Raw genomic sequence first — 15,471 nt, forward strand, 5'->3', positions numbered from 1 at the left:
AGGCTAACCACCTCACCTGCGCATGCACAGCGTATCCACAACCATTTTTACAACATTATAACATAAGTTTACATGCATTACCCAAACTGTCCGGGTTTAGTGCGTGTTCAGGTTTAGTTTTTTATTTGATTTTTGTGGTTGCGATCTTCTCGGCTTTCATGCATGAGCTTCTCCGTCTTTGATCCCATTGCCTCTCCCTTTTAAATATGGGTGTTACTTAGTCCTGAGGTCCCTCCTTGGCCGCCTTGTGCTTCAGAAGTTGACCTGCTCTTCCCCATAATCATTGTGGCCATCATTTGGCGAATGGAAACCGTGTGACTGAATAGTGAGCAGGGTCGTTTCTTGGCAACCTCACTTGACCAAGCTCTGAATCACAATGGGGCTTTAATAAATGCGGTCGAGCGGTGGGACGGACAAGAAAAAGGCAAGGATCGATGCTAGCAAGGTGATTTGAGCTCATGACTCATGACTGATGAGTCGTCATGACAAAAGAATAGATAAACAGACATCCATGATCTTAACTCCATTGGCGGCGGCGTATTATATCGGCAAATTTGGAGGTCAGTTTTGAATCGCCTCGCCCTAGTTTTCCGCGTTGATCCCCTAGTTTTGAAGACTCCGTGTGCATCATATATTATGTTGTTGTCCACCTGCAGTACTCTTCATCATATTCGCGTGAAATTTGAAGCTGGATATTTTGGTGGATTCCGGATTGATAGCTCGAGGACTTTTATTGCCATGCGCTCATGAGTCATGGGTAATCATGCAGCGAATCTGTCGAAGATCTCGACATATCGTTTGTATCTGGTCGTATCTCGAACTACATCAAGAGTATAAGTAGCTGCTATTCTGCAGGTCGTTTAAATCAAGAGTATAATCCGCTGCTGGCTGAGTTAGCAAGCGGGGCAACATAAGACTGAGACGAAAAGTTCAATCAACCTGAATATGACGCCACCTGACCATGTGGAGGACTTGCAGCGTCGAAGAATTGAGGCTTCCTTCAAGAAGCTGGACGCAATGGACGTTCACGGGTGGCGGGCGGAGCACCAGCATCTCAAGGCCAAAATGGAGGGAGTTTGTCGAGAGCTGGAGTCTATGCATATGAACGTAAGCATCACCCAGGTTGCAGGTGGGTAAGAGTAATAATTATGAACGGACGGATGTATATGGTCGTGAAGCAGGAACTAACTACATGAGATACATATTAAGAGAATTGTTTCTTGATGAAGTTGGGTAATGAGCTGCAGGTGGGAGTGCTGTTGCAGCAGGTGGAGCAATGGCGATGCTGGGTGCTGCTCTGGCTCCGTTTACATTCGGCATCACCTTACCGTTGGTGGCGGCGGGAGCGGCGCTGGGGGCTGCAGGCGGTCTCACCACCGCGGGTGGACATCTGACGCAGAAGCTCGTATCCAAGGCGCGCCTGGATGAGTTGCGTCACCATTCCCATATTTTTTGCGAAAGGACCCGGAAAATGCAGTATGCCTTGGACGAGCTACTGGGTCTTCTGCAGAAACTGCAACAGGTGATGCACCCGAGGGGTATAAAGCTTATCTCAGACGTGCTCCCTATGCAGCAGCAGCGCCGGCAGCAGCTTGACGTGAACCGAATAGACAGCGTCTTGAAGAGGCTTCTCCAGAGCGGAAAGTTCAAGAAGCACTTTGAGCTGGATGGTCCCCCCAGTTTACTGAGTGACGGTGAGCTGCGGGAGTGGGTGCAGAAGCAAGGCCTGTCCGTGCTTTCTTGTGTTATGGCGACGAGTAGCCTCGTAGGGAAGGTTATCTCGGGCGAGGTCATGGCCGCTGTGCCACTTTTGAGCATCGGCAATGGCGTGTGGGACATCGTGCAAGGGGTGCAGAGCATGCAGCAGAGCTGCCACGCTGCCAAGGTGGTCCGCGAAAATCTTCAGCACATGCAGGATGTTTTTTGTCTCATGGACGAAGCTGTGCATCTGCTACTCTCGCCCCCTTCATGAATATAATAATATAGGCTCTCTTGTACCATCCTCATCCCCTGCACGCTGATATTGACGTAGTGATCGACCCCGTCTTTTAAATCTATCTCGTACGAGCCTTCTAATGAGCCTCGATCGTAAATTGTTTTTTGCCAAAGAGTTTTTGATGGGAGTTGCTCCTCGGCTCAAAACAATGCCGATATATATTCATATGAAAGTAAAATGCTCTAAATGTGCTCGGAATCCTCAGTAATCGAAAATAGAAATTTCCATTAACTTGAAAATTTACGGGTAAATTTACTACATTAAATATCTTTGAATTTTTTTAGGTTTTGTAGACTTTCTTGCCTTCAAATTTGAAATTAATTATAGGGAACTCTCTGAATTTATAAAACACACAAAAGAAAAGTATGTGCTAAATTCATGGGTAGTAAGAAAAGGCACTCCAAATAAAGGTATTTCTTTAGTGCAAGAGCTAAGGTTCTATTGTTTCAGCTTTGCAGGTTTACCTTTTCCCAAATAATATGCAAGTCAGGTCAAATCACAATTGAAAGTCACACACTCCCGCATTTTTTTTATTTATGTGGTATTAAAAGTCTTTGTATTAAAAGTCTTTATAGCTTCTTTTGCTTTTGCGTGTCTGTCTAGCTGCACGGTCTCGCTTCACATTCTATGAAATGATCCCATGAGATGGCTCCCTTGCCTCCGTAATGTTGGACATAGCTTGCAAAAACAAGTGTGTTCCAAGGGATACTATCCTAGCTAGATGGTGAACTTGCCCATTAAGCACTTATGCTTATGAAAGTAGCCAAACATGAACCCATTTAATTTCTCACCAATCCGCAGTACATACCTTCAAAAGTCTACTTGCGACTCTCCATTCACCAGAAAAAAATTTTGAGGGACAGTTTCTTCGATAGGCTTCCATAAACCGTAATATTTGATGTAGTTCGATGTAGTTTGGTGGCCGGATATAATCCAAATAAAAAGGGTAGTCTCTCAAACCAAACCAAATAAGCCATAGATTTGAACATGTGTACTAAAGTTTCTCCACTTATTATAAAGCATAAATTTATGAATTGAACCACCCTTGTTTCCGAACTCTTGTAAAGATTTTCACCATCATTTTATGGTAAGAGGTATATTACTTCTAGAAAAAAAATCTTAATAAACCTGCTTGACATATATATTGCACAACATGGTTCATGTCGACCATGAGAAGCAAAATATGGGTGGTGGGTTACCTTCACTTTTTCATTCTATCAAAGATATTTCACATGTGAAACTAAAGATATTCTCCCTATAATGTGGAAATGGTTGGTGTCCATGGACATTATCTATCGAACAAATTAAGTGAAGAATTTTCTTGTTTTTTTCAAAAAGAGAAAATAAATTGAAAACACTTATCCACATTTTTATATTTTAATATTATATGTACGTACATACATACATCTATCTATCTATCTATCTATCTATATATATATATATATATATTTATATTTATATATATATATATATCTATATATATATATCTATATATATATATATATTACTCCCAAAAGGAATTGATGAGGGACTTGCACAAGCAGTGGAGCATCTGGTTTAATTTGATACAATGCACAAAAATGAACACTAACGTATGAACAACTGTGTTTTTCCTTAACAGGATGAAGCGAAAATTCATACAAGTGATGCATGACTATCATCAGCTCGTGTCGTGAGATGTTTTTGGTTAGCTTCTATAATGAGCAAAACTCTTGTTTTGTGTTGCTAAAACATGCTACTCTCAAAGGATGAATGTCATTATTTACTTGTCAACATGACGGTATGGGATTTGTCGATCAACACAACATGATCAAATCCCGTCGTAACCCTAATCCGGGTATCAAAAAAGACGTTGCTTAGTTGTTTACTAGTAAAAGTGGGCTGTTTTGCTATATTAAATGATTTTCCATCTCAAAGAATCGATTAAGTGCTTCCTTGTCTCATGCTATTTTTTATTTCCAAAGAGGAGGAAAGGCCTTAATACATATGAAATTAGTGCAACATGAATATATGAGGCTATGTAGAAGAGACTATAAAAAATGTTAGTGTACTGAGCAGTAGAAGGAGAGTAGAAGAAATAGTAGAGAACACTTTGGAGGGGACATTGAAGGGGAGGACAAAAAAACCAGGAAAAATATGACTTTAGAGAAGATAATTTAACATCATTATTTGCACGCCTTGGTGTATACACATATCTTCTCCAATGATACTATAGCTATACTACACCGAGATTATCCACCTACTAGAGTGATGTTACACTTATCTACTCACCTCACTCACTAGCGATTTATATTAGACCGTTGTACTAGTTTCCCTTTTTATGTTGTATTTTTTCTTATGTTTTGTAGACCTTTTATCTTGAGTTTGTGAAGGAAGAAGAAGTACAATCTTTTGCCTCCATCTTTTTGTGTGTGTGTGTGTGTGTGTGTGTGTATTTGTGTGTATGTATGCTTGCAAGAGCTCAAAGCTCTCTCCTTCTCTATCTCTTGACATGGTTCAGACCCTGGTTATGTCTAAGGATCTTGGAGAAACAAGAAGGAGCATTCTACGAAGCGGCTTTGGTATTCCCGGGAGACCTCAGGAGGTTCATTATGTGTAAAACTACCATATCACGTGCGTTCAAGACATGTTTGTAAAACCCCTTATCTGTGAATTTTGTTACAAATACAATGTACCCTTTTCTTTTAAAATCTGTAAGTGTTTTTCAAATTTGAAAAAATAATGCCCTTATTTATATATATTTTTGTAAATTTCAAGAACTTTAAATACCCTTCTATTGAGCTCACGTGATAGGTAACATTTTTATTAGGTGACCTCCCCTTGCGGGAGCCATAGTCAACGATCTTCGATTGAGGTGATTTCTTTTGGAGAGCGTGTATATCACGGTTTCATACAATCCTTTGGACCAAAAGTGTGTGACCAAATTTCCATTCTAGACGCGTTTTGACCCCCGTTTTGGAGTTAGAGTGCGTCCTCATGAAGAAACGCTAAGCTTCGAGATTCTGCAAATCTGTATATCGTGGTGCAGAGAGCTTTAATTTGGATTTAGTGTGCACATATACTATTTAGTAGAGTGAAACACGTGTATGCACGTAGATTGTGGTTATGGATGGTTACCGACTATTTTTAGCAGGCTCCTTAATTAAAGACTGTGTAAAGGGTTAGAAATATGTCATCCAACAATGATGGGCTTAACCAGATTGTTAGTGAGAAGAACAACTTCCATGTTTGGAAGTTCAGAATGACCAATTTCCTTAAGGGCAAAGGTTATTGGGACTACATTGATGGAGAGCATGAGATAGAATTCCAAGAAGGTAAAATTGAAAAGTGGTGATTTTGTGCATTTTACACATCCACTGTCAAAGGAAGGTGAGAGTGCTGCGCAAATTAATACATTTAAAGATTGCGACCAGAGAGTTTTCAAAATTTCTTAGTTATGGTTGAAAAACATACTAGGAAACATGTAAAGTGCTTAAGGTTAGATGGAAGGGGAGAATACTTCTCCAATGAATTCAATGGTTTTCTGAAAAAGCATGGAATTCAGAGGCAATTTTCATGCAGATATACTCCGCAGCAAAATGGTGTTGTTGAGCGGAAGAGCATGCACATTGTGGAAGTGGCTAGAGCTTTGATGAATGAGAAGAACATGCCTTATTGTTATTGGGTTGAGGCTGTTGCTACAAGTGTATACATTATGAACAGGACCCCGACTACTATAGTACATGATATGACACCTGAAGAAAAGTTCAAAGGTGAAAAACCAAATGTATCGGATTTTAGAGTGTTCAGATGTATTGATTATGTGCATGTGCTAGAAGAGCTAGAAGTAAGAAGGAAAATGCGTGATCGCGGTTGGCTATTCCCTTGAGGAAAAAGGGTATAAATCTTAAAATCCTGTCACGAGTAAAGTGAGGGTGAGCAAGGATGCTGTTTTTTATCAAATGGCAAGCTGGTATGATGATGTAAAAAGATGATTTGGGGACTAATGTAAGAGAGAATGTGGATGCAAAAAATACAAGTGCGTAGTCAAAAGTTTTGAGTGGGCCGCAAGAGTCTTCTAGTGCAAGTCATGGTGAGAATCCATGGAGTGGTAGGTTATGTGAAAGAGTGAGTCCTGCAAACTCTTCAAATATAGCAAGGAAAGGAAAGAAACAAGTTGATGATGTCCCTAAGTTATCAAATTTGAGTGTTGGCTATGATAATGGTGATAGCAGTGGTTCTGAGCAGAGTTTGGATGAGGAGTTTGGCATACCCTCTGTGAATACTCCGGGTGCCAGAAGAATGCAAGCAGGGAATAGGGCACCTGATGAAGTTATCCCGGACCACACGTTTAGAAAGAGAAAGAAATCATGTGCAAAGATTGACTTATGACAATTCTGTGGCTCGACATCATTTTGTATTTATGGCGAAGATTATAGAGGAAATAGAATTGAAAATGTATACAATAGCATTCCATAGGATGATGATGAGAGTGATGGTGCATCCATGTTACTTGAAACACTAATCCAAAACCCCTAAGAGGGCAAGTGAATGCTTTTTCTCCTAGAAAAAATACATCTTTTTCTCCTCATGATTTATTGTTTTTCTTGCTATTCTTCACTTCCTTTGTTCAATATTTGAGATTGTTGTACATTAACTATCAAGCTTTGTACCAACTTTCCCCGAACCAATACCAAAATAATACTAACGAGCACCAAAGTGATGACAAGCAGTACCAAAACTTTTACTGTAGAATCCCTTGCATAAGATCATGTACCAAAAGGAAGTTAATCAGTACCAAAGTGATGACAAGCAGTACCAAAATATGGTACTCAAGAGTTCTTTGCATAAATTCATGTATAATATTGTGAGCATTTGGTGCAATATAATGGATCCAAGCTGCAACTATACATTTGCAACTTTAGGGTTTCAAATACAAGTGATGCACAGTAGGGTCTCCAAAACCTGATAGACAACATGGCTCACTACCAGCATGAAGTGAACAGTGCCAAATTCTTAAGAACATTTGGTAATGGATAGCACCAAATTTTGTACATTTTCACCATTGTATTAACACTAATGTGAAGGATTTCAAAAAATATGCTTTTAGACTACAAACTACTAGACAACACAAGAAAAGACACTAGAGATCAAGATCCCAACACAATGTACCAGAAAAGTGGTTTTCCATTATATAATATGCAGCATGATACAAAATTTCACCAAGTAAAACAATTCAATAATATCCTAGGTCATAGGGATCAAATCTGTAAGAGCAATCCTCCATCTGTATGAAGTAATCAACATACGCAAAAATATCATCTTTTACGTCAAAGATAGGGTTCTTGCGAGTGTATGTTGTTGCGTACCGGTCACGTATCCATCTAAGCAACCACATCAAAATGAGGTTGGCCAAGTAAAAAGGGTGTCATTTTCCTACCACATTAGTGTAGTATGATTTGGTTGCAAGACAATTCTCATAGTTATTTTTTAGTGAATTGTATCTACAGTCATCCAGCAAAATTGTGTTTCTAGCATCAAAATCCTGGTGCTTTGCCCATACTGTCCGTAGATTCTTATGGAAAATAGGCTTGTCACCCACCGCTTTGGTCACCTGTGCACCTCCTCCATGTTCCACAATCTTCTTGGCAGAGTATATCTGCCATGCCAAAGAGGAGGTTAGAGGTATGCGTAACTTAACCTCTGAAGCTTACACAAGTTACCTTCAAAGTACTTCTTCCTAACATGTTTGGGGAAGCAAGCGTTCAACATATCTAGCACGTTTTTCCTTCTACACCATGACCACAAAATTATCTTGGCTTCTTTTTAAAGAGTTAGTATGAACTCCTCAGCATCTGGACTTACAAGACAAATTATTAGCGAGCTATTGAGTCTGACGATCTGTGGTTGGAGCTTCTTGTCCAAAACCCAAAGGCCTTTTGGAAGTTCATTGCAACTTGTCAAAAACACCCCATTAATATTAAGCACAATCAGTTGCCCAGGTTTAGCAGCCACACTAGCCACAAGTGTTGTGTTTGCCGGTGGCTCATACAGCCACCAAGAGTTTACCACAATACCAACAGTCCATATGCGTGAATGCAAATAGAGAGTGCAAATAGATAGTGCAATCATCATATCATAAAAAGAAAACTGGTATGACACTAGAAACTACCAAATTTGATACTCAATACTACCAATTTGGTATTGTATTGTGCAATACTTAGTTTGGAAATGGTACTCAATAGTACCAACTTGGTATTGTATTGTGCAATACTTAGTTTGGAAATGAGTAGTAACATTGGAGCTCACTTAAAAGCTGAACACACCACAATAGTATAGAGAGAACAAGAGATGAAAGATAGAGGCCAAAAGTTGAACCGATTCGATGAAATAAAAAGCACATTGTGCGAAATTCATTTGCATGTCAGAAGGGCTACAGTTTTCATGCACGAGTCAACTAGTCACAGGCATGGTTGCGCTTATTTCTTTGCACACAAAAAAGCTCCGACAGGGTCGTCGAATCAAAAGAATCGCATGTCGAATTCTATACAGCATCACTAGTCACTAGATCTACACCTCTGTTGGTGCTGTCCACTTTTGCATCCTTTTTTGTAACTTCCTCCTTGGCATTCTCGAACCCATCCCTGTTCTTTACTTTGCCTGCCTTTACCCTTCTACAATATGTTCCCCTTTCTTGGCTTGTGCATGTTTCCCTTTCTTGGGATCATCCACCCCTTTCCACTCCTTGGCATCAGTCCACATCTTGTCCTCCCCGTGATCCACCTTCTTGGATTCCAACCCCTTCTTTGCCTCCCCCTCATCCTCCTTGACCTCCACACCATGCTTGGTCTCTTCCCTTGCCCCTTTAGTTTATTCCACCCCCTGCTTGGTCTCTTCCCCTATCCCTTTAGGTTATTCCATTCCCTTCTTGTCGGCTGCACCTTCCCCTTGCCTATTCTCATCATTGCTAGTGGTATAATCTCTTGACTTTGTGTCAGCAGCATCTGGTCCGGCAGCACCCAACTGCACTTCTTGAGGGATTCTCCTTAACATTCTTGTCCACGTAGTCACTATTTCCTTCATTGTCCTTCATGGTATCATAGTTTTGTCCCTTCTGAGTCTCCTTCCCTTCCACACTACCATACTTTAAATCATGGAGAACATCCCCTTTATCTTTAGTAACCTCATCCTCCTCCCATATACGACTTGCAACAGACTTTGTGGGACCTTGTCCATCGTTGACCGCCTCTCCATTTCTTTCACTGGGCCTAGCCAGTGCAACATCCTCCTCCTCTACAAAAACAGCAAAAGACACCATGTACTTACAAACAACCTCACATTTAGTGCATGTAAGAATATGATTTACAGTACATACACATACTTACTCTTTACAACAAGATGCCCAATGACCCAGGACTTTGCCACCTCGAGGATCACCATAGTACAACCAGGTTTGAAACAATGATCCTTGCTTTTTAGCAAAGCACTGAAGAAAAGGGGGTGATAATGATGTTGGCACTCAAGCATAAAGGTTCCAACAACCCCTGCAGGCTCTAAGAGCTCACCACATGCATTACACACACCAAACACGTGGATCATACCCACAAAATCAACAACCTGGGGCCTAGTATATAACATGAATATCTTCCCAATCCCAACATCAGTAATGATTTTCTTCACAAAGAGGGTGTGGCCTTGTTCTTCCTTCCATGTTTCCTCCAGCAAATCATACTCAGCATGTTTCCAGACAGCACCAAAGGGGGAACCAGATTAGTACCAAAAGCTACCACTTAGTAATAAAAGCTAGCAGACAATCGTCAAGGAATCATAATAACAAGTAGTACCAAAACTACCTTGTGCTTCCTTCCATGTTTCCTCTAGCATATCATACTCAATATGTTTCCAAACAACACCAAAGGGGGAACCGAATCAGTACCAAAATCTATCAGGCAGTCCTCAAGGCATTATACTAACAAGTAGTACCAAAACTACCTTGTGCTTCCTTCCATGTTTCCTCCAACATATCATACGCAATATGTTGCCAAACAGCACCAAAGGGGGAACCAGACTAGTACCAAAAGCTACTAGTTAGTACCAAATGCTAGCAGGCAGTCCTCAAGGCATCATACTAACAAGTAGTGCAAAAACTACCAAGTCATCAATGACAGAAGACAACCATGAACTACCAAAAATGGAACCAAATTAAAACCATGAGCTACCAATTATTAGTTGAAACATAAGGAGAGAAAAAAAAACTCTAACAGCCACCAAAACAACATTGCCAAAAGCTACCATAACTACCTAAAACTACCAATACCACCAAAACACCAGTGATAGAAAGCAACCATAAACCACCAAAGGGGAACAAAATACTACCAAAAGCTTCCAGTTAGTAACAGAAGTTAACAGGCACTCCTCAAGGCATCTACCAAATAGTACCAAAAACTACCAAAATTACCAAGTCATCAATGGCAGAAGACAACCATGAACTACTGAAAATTGAACCAATTCAGAACCATGAGCTATAAATTAGTACCAAACGCTTCCAATTAGTACCTATAAATACACCGAAGAAAAAAACAAACTATTCAAACATAACCAAACTAACAAAACAACCTTATTAGATCCACGCCATAAACTACCAAAGCATAACCAGAAACTACCAAAAGCATACAGCAAGCATTTATTAGTACTAACAACACATTTAAAACTCTCAAAACAATAAAATTACTAGACTACCAAACGTCTGATAACAACATGATAGAAGATACCAAAACAAGAAAGTAGATCCGAAAAGACCCAAAAGATACCAGTATAAAGAAAAAATACCATTATAGCATAGCAAAAATTCAAAAAATCTACGTGAAGCTATCAATCTACCTAAAATGTGCAACTACCATACAGAAGCAAGAGGATGGACATTGACAAACTATCAAAGCAAGATTTACACATACCAAAAAATACCAAGAGCTTTCACGAATACGACAAACTACCAAAGGATTTCAAAACTGCTAGACTTGCCAGAATCTACCAATACTGAAAAAATTAATTGAAGTACTAGAAACTGCCATAAACCACCGAATGTACTAGAACTACCAAGGCAACAACAAATATAAGTTATTAGAAAGCTGCCAAAAATACCAAAACCACTTTCTCAAGGCATGGATGTCAAGGATTACTTTGGGAAAAAGATTGAGAACCTCATGCACCATATCCATGGGAATATCAGTAGGCAGATTGGCCTCTACTAATGCTGACAGACTTGCGTATGTAGTTGATCTTTTGATAAGACTTCTTGAAGAGATAGATGAGGCTACTGCAAATGGAAGTTCAAAGTGAATTTGATTTGAGTTTTGGAGGAAGGAGGCCGAGAAATTTGATGACTCATCACCTCAGTGATGGCCTTCTTCTTTTTGTCTTTCACAATATCTTTCTATTGGCTAGAAGACTCTGAGATAGAGTCAGAGGCAGCACCGCAGTCAGACGCTTTGTAACTCTCATCACCATGATCAGTGGAGGAGAGATCAATGAGGCCATGGCTAGAGGTTTCTACATCTTCTTTTTCTATAGAACTTCGAGATGTTTCAATAGGTCTCTGGTAAGACAAAGCTTTCTTCCTAGCCTTCTTGCTTGTACCCGCTGTGGGCGGGATGAAAACACACACAGCGCCTCTATAACGACCCGACACACACTCTTGGGAAGATACACACACACACTATGGGGCACCACTCGGCTTACACAACACACCTGGCCGAGACAGGGAACACACCTCTGGAGTGAGAGGAGAGAGACTATCCACTTGCCCACTCCACACACACACACACACACACACACACACCCAAAAACTCAGCTCAAAAGAGGAGAATTTCTGATGTTTAGATACAATTGAGCTTGGGCCAACACCAATGGGGCAAATAGCTCACACAATATGGGTAAAAGAAGCCAGATACGATCACAACCTGGAGCAGAAACTTCGCTCATAAGAGGAACTTACACAGAAAAACAGCAGGAAAAGAGTGAGGAATTTGGCAAAATGGACAGCGCCATCGCGTCCGGAACGGCCCAAAACCCCAGTCTACAATGTCAAAGTGCTCAAATCCGACCTCGGATGAGCAGTTTACGGCCAAAACAGGCTCCAAAATGAGCAAAAACACACCTGCGGCTGTTCCTCCTCTCTTCTCCACGTTTTTTCTGGTCTTCTCTCTGTTTTTTCAGTTCCCACACTTAGATTTTTTAGTCGGGCACCCTTGGCCTTTTAGATGACCTCAAACGGACCCCGAACAGGCCAAAAACTGACCTCGCAGTGCATAGTTGTCACCTTTTTGCATCATTCGCACACCTGGCACTCAGCTTTTTTTCCAATAATGCATCTCGCCACCACGTGAAGTGGCCCCAAAAAGTGGTCCTAATGATGACCTTTCTGCGTAACTCTCACAAGAAAACACCCACGTTGTATCTGTCCTCATCTGCGTGCAAATATTGACCTCGTTCGCCCTCCTGACGCCACTAGATGCCATCTGACGCACCTGCTTACCTCATGTCGTCGGCCCGCGGATAGCTTCCTCGAGAAGTTTTACGCGCTATAAACTCCTCATTATTGTAGAAAAAACATACTGGTACTGGTGATAGTGAAAATCGATGCACTATGTACATGGTGTCCTACCTGTACACATGTGGGCCCCACGTAACCACCTAGCTCTGGAAAATGGGCAATCCTTTATTTGATGCACCATGCATGTGTATGTACATATGCGCAATCCCTTGCTCCAAAAAACTCCTGACATAATTTGCCCACCCCCTAGCCTGCTAGAGCATTCATGCTCAGCAGCAGCACTAGTAGATGCTCATTCCACCTGGATCAAAAGGCCAGAGACATATCGCTTGATTCACAAGAAGCATCATAACACCACACATATATTTGTCACCAATCAACCAAAATGCACCTAAGGCATATCCACCTAACACATCCGCCCTGTCTGGAGTTCCAAAAGCATAAATATTGCATGCCACATTCAACCCAACCGATAGAGACAACTCAAGTGACTCATCACCTAGCATCTTGGCTTCACTAGCCATAGCAACAACCTGCAAATCATGCACCCAAGTAGCTAAAAGCATTGTGTGAAGGTAAAGTTGTTGATATCCAAAGCACAAAAGTATCCCCGCAGCACACATATCCCTAGCATAGGCATCCACATAGCTGAGATTGGACTCATATATGCCAAACCCCATCTCATCATCATAAGCATACTCATCATCACACATAACTTTATCCACATCATAATCTTGGCTAGCACCACTATCCATAGCTTCTAGCATGGGTTCATCAGTCTCCAAGAATACAGATCTCTGCTCTAAACCACAATCATGCTCACAAATCGATTCAATCACTGCACATCCATCAACATATGGCTTCAAAACAGGCTCCACATCCAACCAATCCACAAAATGGCTCTCAACCTTGCCCTCTTCCCTAATTTCCAAGGAACTAGTATCCAAAGATACGTGCTCATCATCAATAACCTCAACCTCACACTCACACCCAGAATCACAAGGTACACAAGTAGCCAATGCATCCTCTTCAAGACTTTTCAATCCTGTATCCAAATCATTACTCACCTCTTTAGGCTCTTCCAGAAACCTGTCAACCTGCAAGACCTCTTTACGCTTCACAATAGACCTTGGGAAGAAACGAGAAACATCATAGGATAGGCTACTTTTCACCTGCTTAGGCTTAACTTCATCTTCCATGTCAAATCCATCTTGCACATGCATACTTGTACTGATACCATGTTCCTCAAGACGCTTAAACTTCCATTCCTTGTGCTTTGCAATGCATACTGCATCTTCAAAAGACTCGGGCCTCTTCAACTCAACCTCGAACCGCAACCAAGGTGACAAACCATCAACAAAAAAACTTTTCTTCAATGAATAAGGGGGGGTCTCATCCTTAAGAGCAACACACCAACGAGTCCATAAATCTGTAAAACCTTGTACATAGGCATCAACACCTTGACAAGAACCTTGCTTAAGAGCATTGAGCTCATTCCATACTGCATTTGCATCTTCAAAAACCTGGAAACGCTCTAAAAACGCTTCTATAAACTTGTCAAGACTCAAACCATAAGAAGAAGCCACTGCTTCTTTAGCTTCCAAATCCATGAACCAAACACGGGCCTCATCTTTCAAAAGCAATCCAAATAGCCTCAAAATCTTGTCCTCATCACACATTTTGTTGCTTATGCATGCCACCTCGACTTGCTCCAGAAATTCTTCCGCATCTTCACCACTTCTTCCATGAAATTCCAGATAAGAGAAAGCCATGGCTACCCAAATTATGATGCTTTGAGAACCCCTTCGAACACACGTGCAAGAACCCAAAACTTTTCACTACCCAATCCCCAGAAACTTCAATGGAGCTCAACTTTAGATAAGGACAAACACATGCACATCAAATGAGTTTTCATAGTTAATCATTGGAATTACAACAGGCAAAGGACATTCCAGGATCTCTCTCAATCTTCTTGGCCCAAACATAAAGACTATGCGCTGCTGGAAAAAGATCTTCCTGGACACATGAACATTAATCTGAATTCTTTGCGTTAAATGAAAAGGAGTGAACTGAGGGCCATTTTGATCATCCATTAAAGCCAACCATGAAGCTCCCAAGAAGGCACACCTGACTCAACCTCTGATTTTGCCAAAATTTCAGCAGCATAACAGCATAAATGGCTCAAAATACCAAAAAACCAGCCATCATAACTTGGGAAAATTTTGACAGTGTTTCCCCAGAAGTAGAGCAGTAGGAACCCAAAATATAGACTGTCTATGTATGCATAAACTGTCAACAATAGAACCCGAGCATCAAGTAGGACTCACTAGTACATAGCCTATGGCGAGGTCACAAAAAGGGTGCTCCAGCTACCTGTATCACCGAAAGGATCTCCACATTTGAGAATCCCCCAGCTCAATAAAAACCTCACGCTATCGACCCTCACACGAAGGCTAATGCAAAGCGCATATAGTCAAGTCTCAGAAATGACTATCTTCCAGACCAAGTCTCAGAAATGGCTGGGACTGCCAAATACAACCAAGTATGGCTCCACAAATGCGTACAATGGTAGTTTCCACAAGTAACGTACAATCCAGCAGACAATGCGCTCAAACAAGCGCCAAGTGATGCATTCCCACAACAACTGCAAGTGACATCACTGCTAGTATATCACTGTACTCCAGCTACATGTACCTGTGTGAATCACCTGTACCTGTACCTGTACCTGTCCCTGTAATCTGTAATCTGCAACCTGCAACCTGTAATCCCGAAGCTCGAAGCTTGAAGCTCGAAGCAGAAGGTACTCGAAGAAGATCCTCCGTGGGGGCGCCAAAAGAATGTGGGCGGGATGAAAACACACACAGCGCCTCTATAACGACCCGACACACACTCTTGGGAAGATACACACACACACTATGGGGCACCACTCGGCTTACACAACACA

At 41.2% G+C, this 15,471-nt stretch overlaps 1 protein-coding gene across 1 annotated transcript; it reads left to right on the plus strand.

Annotated features, from left to right (window-relative positions):
- Window positions 1-929: 929 nt before the first annotated feature.
- On the plus strand, window positions 930-2,180 carry LOC147456898 (uncharacterized). The gene is made up of 2 exons (XM_086513473.1): window positions 930-1,129; window positions 1,248-2,180. The coding sequence occupies exons 1-2, from the start codon at window positions 946-948 to the stop codon at window positions 1,970-1,972; spliced, it is 909 nt and encodes a 302-aa protein (XP_086369599.1). The 5' UTR covers window positions 930-945; the 3' UTR covers window positions 1,973-2,180.
- Window positions 2,181-15,471: the final 13,291 nt, after the last annotated feature.

The sequence above is a fragment of the Adiantum capillus-veneris genome, chromosome 5 (assembly GCF_014529385.1).
Source record: "Adiantum capillus-veneris isolate H3 chromosome 5, ASM1452938v2, whole genome shotgun sequence".
Classification (NCBI taxonomy): Eukaryota; Viridiplantae; Streptophyta; class Polypodiopsida; order Polypodiales; family Pteridaceae; genus Adiantum; species Adiantum capillus-veneris.